General features: G+C 40.8%; 2 protein-coding genes across 2 annotated transcripts; one reads left to right on the top strand and one right to left on the bottom strand. All coding sequences in view use genetic code 12, as the record gives it.

Annotated features, from left to right (window-relative positions):
• Window positions 1-409: 409 nt before the first annotated feature.
• MCM1 (transcription factor of the MADS box) lies at window positions 410-1,276 on the top strand (the record flags this gene model as incomplete). Its single annotated transcript, XM_001523268.1, has 1 exon — window positions 410-1,276. The coding sequence occupies one exon, from the start codon at window positions 410-412 to the stop codon at window positions 1,274-1,276; it is 867 nt and encodes a 288-aa protein (XP_001523318.2).
• Window positions 1,277-2,701: 1,425 nt separating this feature from the next.
• PVL30_005073 (uncharacterized protein) lies at window positions 2,702-11,370 on the bottom strand (the record flags this gene model as incomplete). The annotated part of the gene is made up of 2 exons (XM_061119644.1): window positions 2,702-10,271; window positions 10,790-11,370. 2 exons carry the CDS (start codon window positions 11,368-11,370, stop codon window positions 2,702-2,704), a joined length of 8,151 nt encoding a protein of 2,716 aa, XP_060975627.1.
• Window positions 11,371-16,025: the final 4,655 nt, after the last annotated feature.

Below are 16,025 nucleotides of genomic sequence, written 5' to 3'. Positions count from 1 at the left end.
ACAAATAGACATAGACATATATTGTGAGGAGGAAATAGAGTCAGCTTCATACAAAAACTACAACTATCTATCAAAACAATAAACAAACACTTTGTTTACAGATTAGAAAATGTATGTGTGCACTTCATTTAACTTAGTTGAAGGGTCAAATGGCCTTTGTTTTAAATCAAGCAAACTGTTGAAGACTCTACTTATAAAAAATGTTTTGTCTTTACATTGACGATTTCTTTATTTTTCTTTTTCCTTTCTTTTTTTTTTTTGATTATTAAAAACGACAACACCATCAACAGTAGCAGTAGCAACAACACCCTCATTGGCTATTTGTCGAACCTTTGTTGTATCAATAGATTTAAATAATAATTAAGGAAACAAATATAAATTATTCTTGAATACTAACTCATGTTGCTAGATGTCACTTAAAGGAGAAGACGGTCCTGAATACGAAAATTCAGCCAATGGAAACCCAATTTCTTCGTCACTTTCCAACCCGCCTATGGACGATGACGATGATGACGAAAGCGGCGCTGCTTCATCTGGTAAAACCCAGAAAGAAAGAAGAAAGATTGAGATCAAGTTTATCCAGGACAAAAGCAGACGTCATATCACATTCAGTAAACGTAAGGCAGGTATCATGAAGAAAGCTTATGAGTTGAGTGTTCTAACTGGAACCCAAGTCTTGCTTCTAGTTGTTTCAGAGACTGGTCTTGTTTACACTTTTACTACCCCTAAATTACAACCATTAGTCACGAAACCAGAGGGTAAGAACCTTATTCAAGCTTGTTTGAATGCACCTGAGGAAGGTTTGAATGATGACGCAGGTGAACAAAGCGATGGGGCTGAAGGCGAATCACCTGAGCCTAATGCTGTTTCTTCTTCTACACAGCAGCAGCAGCAGCAACAGCAACAGGCACCTCAAGCACTGGCCCAACCTCCACATCTTCCTCACCATGTACAGCATCAGGCTCAACAACAAGCACAGCAGCAACATGCTCAATTACAACATCAGCAGCAACAAGCCGCTGCAGCTGCCGCCGCTGCAGCACACCAAGGCCAAGTCCATCAACAACAGTACCCTCCTCAACCACAAACTCAAGCTTATCCTGGACAACAGCCCCAGCAACCCGCCCCACCCGGCCATCCTCAACAACAGCCACCACAACAGCAGGGGGCAGTACAGGGTGGTGCACCAGGCGGTCAACCTGGTGTCTCATATGGGGACTACTATTTTGGCAATATGCAAAATAATAATATTCCTAATCAACAACAGTACCAGTAAGTTAGAATGAAAGGGGGAGGGCACAACTTGTGTAATTTTAGTTTCTTCACTAGATGAACTTAGTTGCATTAGAATTATTGTTCTCCATTGGCGGTTTTTGTTTTCCAGAGGAGGTCTTTAGAAAATTTAGTTTAGGCGACCCTATTCACTTTATGTTTCTCGCTTCTTTTTTTTTTATATAATACGCTTTCCAAATTTTTAAAATTCATTATCATTCACGGCGGTGATTTTTAATGTTTCGAACTATTCCTCTGAACTGTTTAAGTTCTATGTCCAAAAACTGAAGTCATCTTTTGCAATCATATTTCCAAATTAGCATTTTGTGAGATGTAGCCAAAGACAGAAGACGAGAAAAAAAAAAGAAAGAAGGAAAAGGACTTGCAGAAGGTAGTGAAGATACCAAATTTTACTCTATGTTGTACTCAACTTTCTTCTTTAGCGTGTGAGTGCGTAAGGTTCTGCTGTTTATGGACAGGAAAGGGGCGTGTGTTGAAGAGTTCCCTAATCTAGCAGGAGCAATTACTTCAAAGTGAAAACTAAATTTGTATTTTTCGACATTGGTAGCACTATGAGACATTGTGTGTCGTGACACAAATATATATTTTATTCTCCCATACCACCTTTTCTTCTCAATTTTTCTTTCTAAATTTAAATGTTTTTCCCCTCCTCATTTCCATCCTATTTCTTGAAATTTCTTCAACTGGACCTTAGTGTATTAGATAATGGTCAATGTTATCATTGGTTACCAGGTAAACATTTAGTACAATAATTAATAGAGGTAATAATGACAGTTGCAAGAAAAGAGCCTTCTTCAATTCCAAAATGATTCTTCTATTGAACGTCAAGGAATCAGATTGGAGTATCATTTTGTTTTTATCAAAATAAATATCGCTTCAAGTCATTGAAATACTCCATCATTCAAAGATGTGTGCGTATTTTAAAATAGTTTCTGATCGAAATTTGAGCTATCTTTAATCTGTAACCCGAATAAAATAGGGACTCTTTATAATCAACTGTTTCTACATTGCTGGCCATTATAATCTAATCTCTTGAATTAATAAAAAAAAAGGTATCTAGAAAAAATAGAAAATTAATATCTAACTATTTTTTAAATAAACAATGTCAAGATAATATATAATCTCTCTTCAAAAAGAAAACAACAACAATAAATAACCGAAAATCAAAATTAATTCGTTCAAGTAAAAAACGAAACCGAAATCGTTCCGCGGGGAGCAAACAACCCTGCAGAAATTGCAAAAAAAAAAACAATACATGCATTAAATAGTCAAGACAAATCAATTGAAGGAATGTCACCGAAAAGCAAAGAATAAAAAAAAGTAGAAAGAATTGAAACAGTAAAAAGAAAGCAACTGGTAGTGCTTGCTTAAATAGCACAATTGTATGCTATAGTCTTGAACTATCTTCTCAAATAAACGTGAATACCCCAATGCAGGCTAAGAGAATAGCCATCCATTTGCTAGGAGTAAAACTAGCCGCCGAGTTTTCAGATAGTTGAACCGATGCAGTTGAAGTGGAGATAGGAGATGAATTCGATGACGTAGCTGCAACAAAAGCAGAGGTGGAGATTCCGTGAGTTTCCAAAGTTGTAGCACCAACAGTCACAGAACTGGAACCTAAGCCAGAACCAGCACTTGTGCTACTTGGCGAATTAGAAGCTTCTGGGTTAACCGATTCAAATGCAATGACAGAACTTGTAGAAGAACCTGCCGCGTTGCTAACTTCACTATCTCCGTTGCTTCCATTCATTGCAACAGATGGAACAGACTCAGTTCCAGCAATCTCAGTCTTGGACGTTGGAAGGGCATTATCAAAAGTTGTAGTTGATATAATACTACTTGAAGATGGAACTGCCAAAGAAACAGTTGGCAACAATACAGTGGAGGAGCCAGATAAAGTGAACACACCGGATGCAGTGGCAACTGAACCATCAGCATTAGTGGTGGTCCAAGTGGTAGTGTACTCTGAAGCATCAGTGGCTTGCAGCTCAGGACATGTGCTGATGGTGATAGTAGATGTACCGGAAACAGTGACAACACCGGATGCAATGGCAACTGAACCATCGGCATTAGTGGTGGTCCAAGTGGTAGTGTACTCCGAAGCATCAGTGGCTTGCAGCTCAGGACATGTGCTGATGGTGATAGTAGATGTACCGGAAACAGTGACAACACCGGATGCAATGGCAACTGAACCATCGGCATTAGTGGTGGTCCAAGTGGTGGTGTACTCTGAGGCATCAGTGGCTTGCAGCTCAGGACATGTGCTGATGGTGATAGTAGATGTACCGGAAACAGTGACAACACCGGATGCAGTGGCAACCGAACCATCAGCATTAGTGGTGGTCCAAGTGGTGGTGTACTCTGAGGCATCAGTGGCTTGCAGCTCAGGACATGTGCTGATGGTGATAGTAGATGTACCGGAAACAGTGACAACACCGGATGCAGTGGCAACTGAACCATCGGCATTAGTGGTGGTCCAAGTGGTGGTGTACTCAGAAGCGCCAGCATCTTGCAGGTGTGGGAATGTAGTCAATGTGGTGGATGAAGTACCGGAAACAGAGACAATACCAGAGTCAGTCTCGACGGAGCCGTCTGCATTAGTGGTAGTCCAAGTGGTCGTGTACTCAGAAGCGCCAGCATCTTGCAGGTGTGGGAATGTAGTCAATGTGGTGGATGATGTACCGGAAACAGAGACAATACCAGAGTCAGTCTCGACGGAGCCGTCTGCATTAGTGGTAGTCCAAGTGGTGGTGTACTCGGAAGCGCCAGCATCTTGCAGGTGTGGGAATGTAGTCAATGTGGTGGATGATGTACCGGAAACAGAGACAATACCAGAGTCAGTCTCAACGGAGCCGTCTGCATTAGTAGTAGTCCAAGTGGTGGTGTACTCGGAAGCGCCAGCATCTTGCAGGTGTGAGAATGTAGTCAATGTGGTGGATGATGTACCGGAAACAGAGACAATACCAGAGTCAGTCTCGACTGACCCATCTGCATTAGTAGTAGTCCAAGTGGTGGTGTACTCGGAAGCGCCAGCATCTTGCAGGTGTGGGAATGTAGTCAATGTGGTGGATGATGTACCGGAAACAGAGACAATACCAGAGTCAGTCTCAACCGAGCCATCTGCATTAGTGGTGGTCCAGGTGGTAGTGTAGATTCCCTCTCCGGAATTACAATCAGGGTCATCACGTTTACAAACAATAGGGCCAGTTGCAGATGCTGGGAATGTAGTCAATGTGGTGGATGAAGTACCAGAAACTGATACTACACCAGAGTCAGTCACAACTGAGCCATCTGCATTGGTGGTGGTCCAGGTAGTAGTGTATTCGGAAGCGCCAGCATCTTGCAGGTGTGGGAATGTAGTCAATGTGGTGGATGATGTACCGGAAACAGAGACAATACCAGAGTCAGTCTCGACTGACCCATCTGCATTGGTGGTGGTCCAGGTAGTAGTGTACTCGGAAGCGCCAGCATCTTGCAGGTGTGGGAATGTAGTGATGGTAGTTGACGAAGTACCAGAAACTGATACAACACCAGAGTCAGTCTCAACGGAGCCGTCTGCATTAGTAGTAGTCCAAGTGGTGGTGTACTCGGAAGCGCCAGCATCTTGCAGGTGTGGGAATGTAGTCAATGTGGTGGATGAAGTACCAGAAACTGATACAACACCAGAGTCAGTCTCGACTGACCCATCTGCATTGGTGGTGGTCCAGGTAGTAGTGTACTCGGAAGCGCCAGCATCTTGCAGGTGTGGGAATGTAGTGATGGTAGTTGACGAAGTACCAGAAACTGATACAACACCAGAGTCAGTCTCGACTGACCCATCTGCATTAGTAGTAGTCCAAGTGGTGGTGTACTCGGAAGCGCCAGCATCTTGCAGGTGTGGGAATGTAGTCAATGTGGTGGATGATGTACCGGAAACAGAGACAATACCAGAGTCAGTCTCGACGGAGCCATCTGCATTAGTAGTAGTCCAAGTGGTGGTGTACTCGGAAGCGCCAGAATCTTGCAGGTGTGGGAATGTAGTAACGGTAGTTGACGAAGTACCAGAAACTGATACAACACCAGAGTCAGTCTCAACCGAGCCATCTGCATTAGTGGTGGTCCAGGTGGTAGTGTAGATTCCCTCTCCGGAATTACAATCAGGGTCATCACGTTTACAAACAATAGGGCCAGTTGCAGATGCTGGGAATGTAGTCAATGTGGTGGATGAAGTAGCAGAAACTGATACAACACCAGAGTCAGTCTCAACTGAGCCATCTGCATTAGTGGTTGTCCAGGTAGTAGTGTACTCGGAAGCTTCTGCATATTGCAGGTGTGGGAATGTAGTGATGGTAGTTGACGAGGTACCAGAAACTGATACGACACCAGAGTCAGTCTCAACCGAGCCATCTGCATTGGTGGTGGTCCAGGTAGTAGTGTACTCGGAAGCTTCTGCATCTTGCAGGTGTGGGAATGTAGTGATGGTAGTTGACGAGGTACCAGAAACAGACACAATACCAGAGTCAGTCTCAACTGAGCCATCCGCATTAGTGGTGGTCCAGGTAGTAGTGTATTCGGAAGCGCCGGCATCTTGCAGGTGTGGGAATGTAGTGATGGTAGTTGACGAGGTACCAGAAACTGATACAACACCAGAGTCAGTCTCAACCGAGCCATCTGCATTAGTAGTAGTCCAAGTGGTGGTGTACTCGGAAGCGCCAGCATCTTGCAGGTGTGGGAATGTAGTCAATGTGGTGGATGATGTACCGGAAACAGAGACAATACCAGAGTCAGTCTCGACTGACCCATCTGCATTGGTGGTGGTCCAGGTAGTAGTGTACTCGGAAGCGCCAGCATCTTGCAGGTGTGGGAATGTAGTGATGGTAGTTGACGAAGTACCAGAAACAGACACAACACCAGAGTCAGTCTCAACTGAGCCATCTGCATTGGTGGTTGTCCAGGTAGTAGTGTACTCGGAAGCTTCTGCATCTTGCAGGTGTGGGAATGTAGTGATGGTAGTTGACGAGGTACCAGATACTGATACAATACCAGAGTCAGTCTCGACGGAGCCATCTGCATTGGTGGTGGTCCAGGTAGTAGTGTATTCGGAAGCTTCTGCATCTTGCAGGTGTGGGAATGTAGTGATGGTAGTTGACGAGGTACCAGATACTGATACGACACCAGAGTCAGTCTCAACTGAGCCATCTGCATTGGTGGTGGTCCAAGTGGTGGTGTATTCGGAAGCGCCAGCATCTTGCAGGTGTGGGAATGTAGTGATGGTAGTTGACGAAGTACCAGAAACTGATACAACACCAGAGTCAGTCTCAACTGAGCCATCTGCATTGGTGGTTGTCCAGGTAGTAGTGTACTCGGAAGCTTCTGCATCTTGCAGGTGTGGGAATGTAGTGATGGTAGTTGACGAGGTACCAGATACTGATACAATACCAGAGTCAGTCTCGACGGAGCCATCTGCATTGGTGGTGGTCCAAGTGGTGGTGTATTCGGAAGCTTCTGCATCTTGCAGGTGTGGGAATGTAGTGATGGTAGTTGACGAGGTACCAGATACTGATACGACACCAGAGTCAGTCTCAACTGAGCCATCTGCATTGGTGGTGGTCCAAGTGGTGGTGTATTCGGAAGCTTCTGCATCTTGCAGGTGTGGGAATGTAGTGATGGTAGTTGACGAGGTACCAGATACTGATACAATACCAGAGTCAGTCTCAACTGCGCCATCTGCATTAGTGGTGGTCCAGGTGGTAGTGTAGATTCCCTCTCCGGAATTACAATCAGGGTCATCACGTTTACAAACAATAGGGCCAGTTGCAGATGCTGGGAATGTAGTGATGGTAGTTGACGAAGTACCAGAAACTGATACAACACCAGAGTCAGTCTCAACCGAGCCATCTGCATTAGTGGTGGTCCAGGTAGTAGTGTACTCGGATGTTTCCGCATCTTGCAGGTGTGGGAATGTAGTCAATGTGGTGGATGATGTACCGGAAACAGAGACAATACCAGAGTCAGTCTCGACTGACCCATCTGCATTAGTAGTAGTCCAAGTGGTGGTGTACTCGGAAGCGCCAGCATCTTGCAGGTGTGGGAATGTAGTGATGGTAGTTGACGAAGTACCAGAAACAGACACAATACCTGAGTCAGTCTCGACGGAGCCATCTGCATTGGTGGTGGTCCAGGTAGTAGTGTATTCGGAAGCGCCAGCATCTTGCAGGTGTGGGAATGTAGTGATGGTAGTTGACGAGGTACCAGAAACAGACACAATACCAGAGTCAGTCTCAACTGAGCCATCTGCATTGGTGGTGGTCCAGGTAGTAGTGTACTCGGAAGCGCCAGCATCTTGCAGATGTGGGAATGTAGTGATGGTAGTTGACGAAGTACCAGAAACTGATACAACACCAGAGTCAGTCTCAACGGAGCCGTCTGCATTAGTAGTAGTCCAAGTGGTGGTGTACTCGGAAACGCCAGCATCTTGCAGGTGTGGGAATGTAGTCAATGTGGTGGATGATGTACCGGAAACAGAGACAATACCAGAGTCAGTCTCAACAGAGCCGTCTGCATTAGTAGTAGTCCAAGTGGTGGTGTACTCGGAAGCGCCAGCATCTTGCAGGTGTGGGAATGTAGTCAATGTGGTGGATGATGTACCGGAAACTGATACAACACCAGAGTCGGTCTCAACTGAACCGTCGGCATTGGTAGTGGTCCAGGTGGTAGTGTACTCAGTAGTGAATGCTGAAGAATCGGTAGATGATTCACTGTCGGTATCAGTCTGCGACTCAGGAGCAAACGTAGTCACTGTGGTGGATGATGTACCGGAAACTGATACAACACCAGAGTCGGTCTCAACTGAACCGTCGGCATTGGTAGTGGTCCAGGTGGTAGTGTACTCAGTAGTGAATGCTGAAGAATCGGTAGATGATTCATTATCAGTGTCCGTAGAAGATTCAGGAGCAAACGTAGTCACTGTGGTGGATGAAGTACCGGAAACAGAGACGATACCAGAGTCAGTCTCAACTGAACCGTCTGCATTGGTGGTGGTCCAGGTGGTAGTGTACTCAGTAGTGAATGCTGAAGAATCGGTAGATGATTCACTATCTGTGTCCGTAGAAGATTCAGGAGCAAATGTAGTCACTGTGGTGGATGAAGTACCAGAAACTGATACAACACCAGAGTCGGTCTCAACTGAACCGTCTGCATTGGTGGTGGTCCAGGTGGTAGTGTACTCAGTAGTGAATGCTGAAGAATCGGTAGATGATTCACTGTCGGTATCAGTCTGCGACTCAGGAGCAAACGTAGTCACTGTGGTGGATGAAGTACCGGAAACAGAGACAACACCAGAGTCGGTCTCAACTGAACCGTCTGCATTGGTGGTGGTCCAGGTGGTAGTGTACTCAGTAGTGAATGCTGAAGAATCGGTAGATGATTCACTGTCGGTATCAGTCTGCGACTCAGGAGCAAACGTAGTCACTGTGGTGGATGAAGTACCGGAAACAGAGACAACACCAGAGTCAGTCTCAACTGAACCGTCTGCATTAGTAGTGGTCCAGGTGGTAGTGTACTCAGTAGTGAATTCTGAAGAGTCTGTAGATGATTCACTGTCGGTGTCCGTGGAAGATTCAGGAGCAAACGTAGTCACTGTGGTGGATGAAGTACCGGAAACAGAGACGATACCAGAGTCAGTCTCAACTGAACCGTCTGCATTAGTAGTGGTCCAGGTGGTAGTGTACTCAGTAGTGAATTCTGAAGAGTCTGTAGATGATTCACTGTCGGTGTCCGTGGAAGATTCAGGAGCAAACGTAGTCACTGTGGTGGATGAAGTACCGGAAACAGAGACGATACCAGAGTCGGTCTCAACTGAACCGTCGGCATTGGTGGTGGTCCAGGTGGTAGTGTACTCAGTAGTGAATTCTGAAGAGTCTGTAGATGATTCACTATCTGTGTCCGTAGAAGATTCAGGAGCAAACGTAGTCACTGTGGTGGATGAAGTACCGGAAACAGAGACGATACCAGAGTCAGTCTCAACTGAACCGTCTGCATTGGTGGTGGTCCAGGTGGTAGTGTACTCAGTAGTGAATGCTGAAGAATCGGTAGATGATTCACTATCTGTGTCCGTAGAAGATTCAGGAGCAAATGTAGTCACTGTGGTGGATGAAGTACCAGAAACTGATACAACACCAGAGTCGGTCTCAACTGAACCATCTGCATTGGTGGTGGTCCAGGTGGTAGTGTACTCAGTAGTGAATGCTGAAGAATCGGTAGATGATTCACTATCTGTGTCCGTAGAAGATTCAGGAGCAAATGTAGTCACTGTGGTGGATGAAGTACCAGAAACTGATACAACACCAGAGTCGGTCTCAACTGAACCATCTGCATTGGTGGTGGTCCAGGTGGTAGTGTACTCAGTAGTGAATGCTGAAGAGTCTGTAGATGATTCACTAGTTGTCGGAGTGTAACTCTCTGTTGAAGAAGGTGATTCTGATGTGATTGGTTCTGAGGTTGGTGGTTCCGTAGAATATGATGGCGGTTGAGTACTAGATGTCAGATCCGTTCCTGGTGCATCTGGTGGAACTTGACATTGACAAACTGCTGGAACTGATTGGTTTGGAACAGGGCCATTGTATTGCACCGATCCCAACAAAGTAGTTGGTAGACCTGCACCGGAATCGGTGACAATTTTAAATTTGCTACTGTCATATCCAGTACCTATGACGAATTTTTGTGATAAAAGACCGAGACTTAAACCTCTCAATGTTAATGTACCAGTACCAGAGTCATATGAATAAGCTGTTAAACCGAGGTAAGGAGCAGATAATAGCGGAATACTGATACCAATTTTGTTATTGTTACCAAAGCCCACCACGGTAAATGTAGCGGGCGTACTCAAAGGTTGAACGACTATTGAACTCAGGGAGTCTTTCAAGTAGAAAGTTTGAGATGTTGAAATTGGTAACAACGCATTGGATATGTAGATTGTGGAGTCGCCATTAGCTTGGATACTAGATTTGTGGTTGTTAGTAAAGTAAGGTCAAAAAAGAATATCGACTAGTAGTTGATATTGGGCTGTGTTGGTTTGCGACAGTGTCGTGTGTGGTTGGACGCGTTGCCGATTCTTTCCCAAAAATGAACATGAGCCACAAAGGGGCCCTTGGGGGTTGGAGGAAAATAGAATCAAAACCAATAAACAAAATAACAGATACCGAAAAAAAATATTAAAAAAAAGAAAAAAAGGGGGAAAAAAAAAAAAAAAAACAATTTAGAACTCAACATGTGAGAAAAAAAATCATCACGTGCTCACGCGCGTTCAAAATCTCACAATTTGCTGAGTCCAATCATTTAATAATTTTATTTCTCTTTAATTTTTGTTTTTTTGTTTTTTTTTGATTTTTCGCAATTGAGTTTGTTTTGTTGCATAATATAGCTAGTCACATGATTTAAGTTGCACAACACGTGACCAGCGACTATTATTAAAAATAAAATTGAAAATTATAAAAGAAAAAAAATTAAAAAAACATACCATCCTGAGCCTGTGATACTAGTCAATTGTTGGTAAACACTGCTGTAGAGACAGATGGAGCCGGCATTTGTGATTGAGCCTAAGGTAGTTCCCAAATTGATTAAAGACTCCGAACGTTGGTTTTGGTAGAATACAAGTAATCCATTGTTTGTCCATGATGCGGCTGTTAAGGCCATGACCGGTGGGTTAGTTCCATCGGCTGCAAGGTACATCTGACCATTGTTGAGAAAGGAAAGACCAACCAAGTTGTAGTTTGGTGCAATCAATGTCTTGAGGGAGTTGAATGAAATAACACCGTTGTTTTGAATTGAGTTCAAGACACCTAGCAAGGTGACTTGCAAACCAATCAATGGGTTTGTGGTTGAGATATAGAACCCGGCATTGCTTTGTACGGTCAAGTCACCTACGAATGCTGAAACAGCATTGTTTATGATTGACCAGTAAGCTCCCGAGTCAATGGTAATGCTTCCAACAGAAAGGTTGATGGTTCCACTTGTGATTGTGTCTTGAGTAATAGTCAAGGCTAGTAAGCCCTGAACTAGGAATAGCCAGATTGGGTATAGGAGCCGTTTTAATATCATTGGCTAGGGTTTGTTGAAGATTGTGTAGAGGAAAACGGAAGAATTGGTAGTAGTAGTAGAAGAAGAAGAAGAAGAAATATATCTATTTTGGAATCAAAAGGAAAAAAAGAAAATAAAAGAAAGAACAAAACATAAAAAACAAAAAACTGAAACGAAGTAAAGTCAATTCGATTTCGAGAGATTTATTGCTGTTTTATATCTCAAATGTCGAAAGAGACTTACAACATTGGCTTTCCCTTAAGGGATAGAGGCTATATAACAATAAGAAAGGACAAATTGAAAGGTGTGTAACATGTCCCGCCTCCCCTCCTTTCCTCTCCGTTCACCAACAAATCTTTGCACCCACAAAAACGATTAGTTTGTTGGAAGAAACCAATTTCTGAAAACCAGAAACTACAAAATTAAATTAAATTAATAAATTAATAAATTAATAAAGCTATATTTAAAAAAAAAAACGCAGCCAAAGAATGCGGAAATTTGTGATGTATGTTGGTGTTTTGGAAAGGCGGTTATACAGCGCCTCGAAACTGGTGATTGTTTTCACAATACCAAAAATGGAATACAACATCACCGAAATGCATTGGTATACGCAACGGTAAACCTTAAAAATGAAAAGAATCAAGAAACAAGAAACAAGAAACCAAGACAATGCAGTATTGGATATTTGCCCTTTAATTCCAATGTATGTATTAAAGTGAGAGAGTGTGTGTCTGTGTCTGTGTCTGTGTGTGTGTCTGTGTCTATGAGTGTGTCTCTGAGTGAGCAATTCCATTGTTGGATCAGTATACCCCAAGAAACATTGCATTGAATGAGTGTGAGATTGCATAGAAGTAACGATTGCAAAAGCAAAAAAAAAAAAACCTTGTGACACAAAGACTAACGCGGATTACGGAGGAAAACAAAAGAAAAAAAAAGATTATATTGAGCTATGGATAATCTGCATCAGATCGTGCTGTCTGCACAGGGTCCTAAATAAACTTTCTTTATTTCTTTTTTTATTTCCTTTTTTAATATTTTTAATATTTTTAATATTTTTTATTTTTTAATATTTTTTATTTTTTAATATTTTCTGAGCGTAGTTGGAATTGCAAATTACTTTTGGTGAGTTCAAATTCAAAATGACAGGAGGCAGATCTTTGCATATTTCACCAAGAAAGAGGCAAACTACAACCACAATGACAATGACAATGACAATGACAATTGCAATAGCAATGACAGTAGCAATAACAAATTCATGTTGGCATTAGAAGAGAAAAAAAAAATAAAAACAACAACAACAACAACAACAACATCTTTTTCCACAAATTGAAGAGGCAAGTAGTAAATTCATTTACTACTTACAAACTAGAAAGAGGAGTAAAAAGATGTACCCACATACTTTTTTTTTTCTCCAATACTAAGGTTGAGCTTAGTTGTAGTTTCCTATTAAAAGCTGGGGAGCCAGACCTTTGAAATATAAGAATTGTGGCTGCTCCATTTCTCATTCCGTGCTGTATGTAAAACAAAAAAAAAAAAACAAAAAAAAAAAAAAAGAGAAGTATTTGTATAATTTGGTTTCAAACTTTATATTTGATTCTATTTTAATTTATTTCTGAAGTAGTACCAGATAGCCATTTATGAATACACAGACTGAAATATCGACGCTTTAGAGTAGGCATTTCCAAATTGTTCAGTTTTGTTTTATACATGTTATTCATTTGTGTAATTATTTGTGTTTTGAATGGTTTGTTTGGTTAGTGGGGGGGAGAGCAAAAAGGGAGAATTTGGGTAGGTGCAAAAGATAAGTCAGTCGGAGTGGGGGAGGAGAATACATAGAGAGAGAGAGAGTGTGTGTGTGTGTGTGTGTGTATAGGTTGCAGAAGACAAGCAATATTGAACAATGTTTGTGTCTATAAACTTTTCTACTACTACTACTAATACTTCCTCCCTCCTCCACTCCTTCTGCTACTTCTCTATCTCTCTCTCTCTTTTTTTTTATTCAGGTTAAGTAAATTTCCTTTATTTATGTGCAGGAAGCTAACCTGACGTAACTTCATTTGCATGAAGAAACCAAAAAAAAAAAAGAACAAGAAAAAGATAAGACACTCATTGGCTCTCCGTAAAAGGGAATACGAAGACAATAGTTAATAAATACAAAATAAATATAAATATAAAAAGTATATAAAAGCTAAAGCTAAAGACATATATATATATACATATATAATTATTTATTTATTTATTTATTTACACACAAAGGTTGAATAAAAGAAGGGCATCAGACAGAAATAATAAATGAGGTTTTGTGTGTTTGTCTGTGATTCTGTGTGTGTTTGTGTGTGCTGCACTAATAAAGGGAAATATAATAAAATAAAAAAAAAGAAACAAAAAGAGTGCTACGTTACACAAACTTTAATTTGTAGATTGCAGGAATCATCTGTTGTTACGCCTTGTTTTTCATTTTTTCTCTTTTCTTTTTCTTTTTCTTTTTTCTTTTTTCTTATCATCTTTCATTTTCTTGTCTTTACAAAAAAACAAATACAAAACCCCTATGTAACCTTCTAGATCCTCACTTGATACTAAGAAAAAAAGAAAAAAGAAAAAAGAAAAAGTAAAACAGGGAAATGCAAATGCAATTGCAAAATGCAGATGGAACTGAGCCCCAGTCCTAGAAAAAGAAAAAAAGAAAGATAGCAAGGGTTAGGGGAAATTTGTGGACCCCGCCCACCAACCTTTTACTTTATTCCAATATTTTTATTTTACCAGGGCAAAAAAAAAAGAAAAAAAAAACACATAATATACACAGCAATAGGGAATTGTGTCTTAACTGTATAATAAACGTTTCTGCTTCCGTGTTATCTCCTTGGTGTTAGGAGGAGAAGTAACAATAGTGAAGAGCAAAAGAGTGCAGGTGATAACAAAACTTGTGTTATCTAGCTCCTTACCCAAGCTTTGCAATGCACTAGAGTAACTAACAAAGTACAAAATAAGAATCATTACTAGTAAAAATTACTAGTAAAAATTATTACTAGTAATTACTAATCAGCACAAGTACGAATTGTAGTAAAGCGGGTGGCGCGGAAATAGGTCATCTGACACAAAACAAATTACATTCAGATACAATCTCGCATGCACTGATGCAACGCAATGCCCAATCTCTGGTAACTTTTGTGTTTTTTGTGGATGTTTTTGTTTTTATTTTTGCGTAGTATTTCCTTTTAAGGTTTAGTGTGAAATGTGTATATGTATATATACAAAAAAAAAAGAAAAAGCTTTTGCATGGCTCGCTCTTGTCAGGTTATGGTGGTGAAAACATTCTTTAGAAACCAAAAGAAAAAAAAGAAAAAAAGATGAGAAAAAGAAGAAAAAAGAGAAAGAAAGAAAGATGAGAAAAACTTTAACTATTACTAGCAAATTGCTCCCTCTCTATTTACTAGCTAAATGAGTAACGTTCAATCTTCTCTTATTTTTTTATTATTATTAGTATTTGGTTTTACTCAAAGAAACCAAAAAACAATTTAAGCCTCGTTTTTGTTTTTGCTTTTGCCCCCACCCACCCCAAAAAACAACCTTTTACAGCTGCAGTACGCATTGACTAAAAAACCCTGTTTTTCTTTAACTCTCTAACTCTTCATTATTTCTTTTTTATTTTATTATTTATTTCTTTTTATTTTTGGTTTGTGTAACTCTTGTAACTGTACAGTACCACCGGTATCGTGCCCGTAATCCCGGAACAGAACAGAATAAAAAAGCTTCGTAAAGCCCCATGTAGCACTTTTATAGTACTTATTATAGTACTATATAGCACTATAAGGCAGTATAAGGCAGTATAAAACACTTGAAAGACTTGATAAAGCTACAAAAAGAAAAAAAAAAACACGCTGCCCCCCCCCCCCCCCAATACCTTTAATTTTTGTTTATGTTTTGTTTTGTTTTCCAAACTTCAACTTCATCTTGATCTTCTGCTTGTGCTTGTGCTTCTTCTACTTCTTCTTCAACTTCTGCTTCTGCTTCTGCTTCGTCGCAACTATCAACCTTCTTTGGTGTCAGACACACTTCTTGTTCCATCGCAATTACTGCCGATCTTTCCTTTTTTTTTTTTTTTCTTTTTTTGTTATTTGCTTTGCTCTTTTAGATTCTGATTACGATGCATCTCTGCTCACCTCAAGCATTAAGATGACATTTTCTTTTTTTTCCCCCTCTTTTTCTTTCCTTCTTTCTTTAGTTAATTATTTGGTCTGGTTAGGTTAGGTTTAGTTTGCTCTGGTTGAGTTTTAAACAAGGTGTTTTGTTGAACATTGTTTTAAAACTTATTACTAATTTTCCTTTATTTATTGTTGCTTTAATGTTTATTTGATTCCTCTTGCATCTTATCAACAACGACCCATTTGTTTGTTTGTTTGTTTGTTTGTTTGTTTGTTTGTTTGTTTTTCTTTTCTCTACATTTACTAGTTCACGATGAGTTTAAACGCGCAATTTATCGCGATAAATTGCTTCGATTGATTAAAGAAAGAAGTTAAAGAAAAAAAGAAAATTGATAACAACAATAGTAGAATACTGAAAAAATTGGCTTTGTTGAATCCCTTATTTTCTCTGCAAAACTGAAATTTTTCCCAAAACCCACACTCTTGTTCTTGAACCATTGTTCGTTTTCCTTTTTCCTTATTCTTTTTTTTTTT

The sequence above is a fragment of the Lodderomyces elongisporus genome, chromosome 7 (assembly GCF_030384665.1).
Source record: "Lodderomyces elongisporus chromosome 7, complete sequence".
Lineage (NCBI taxonomy): Eukaryota > Fungi > Ascomycota > Pichiomycetes > Serinales > Debaryomycetaceae > Lodderomyces > Lodderomyces elongisporus.
The sequence above is the reverse complement of the archived record's forward strand: the minus strand, read 5'-3'. Positions and strand labels throughout refer to the sequence as shown.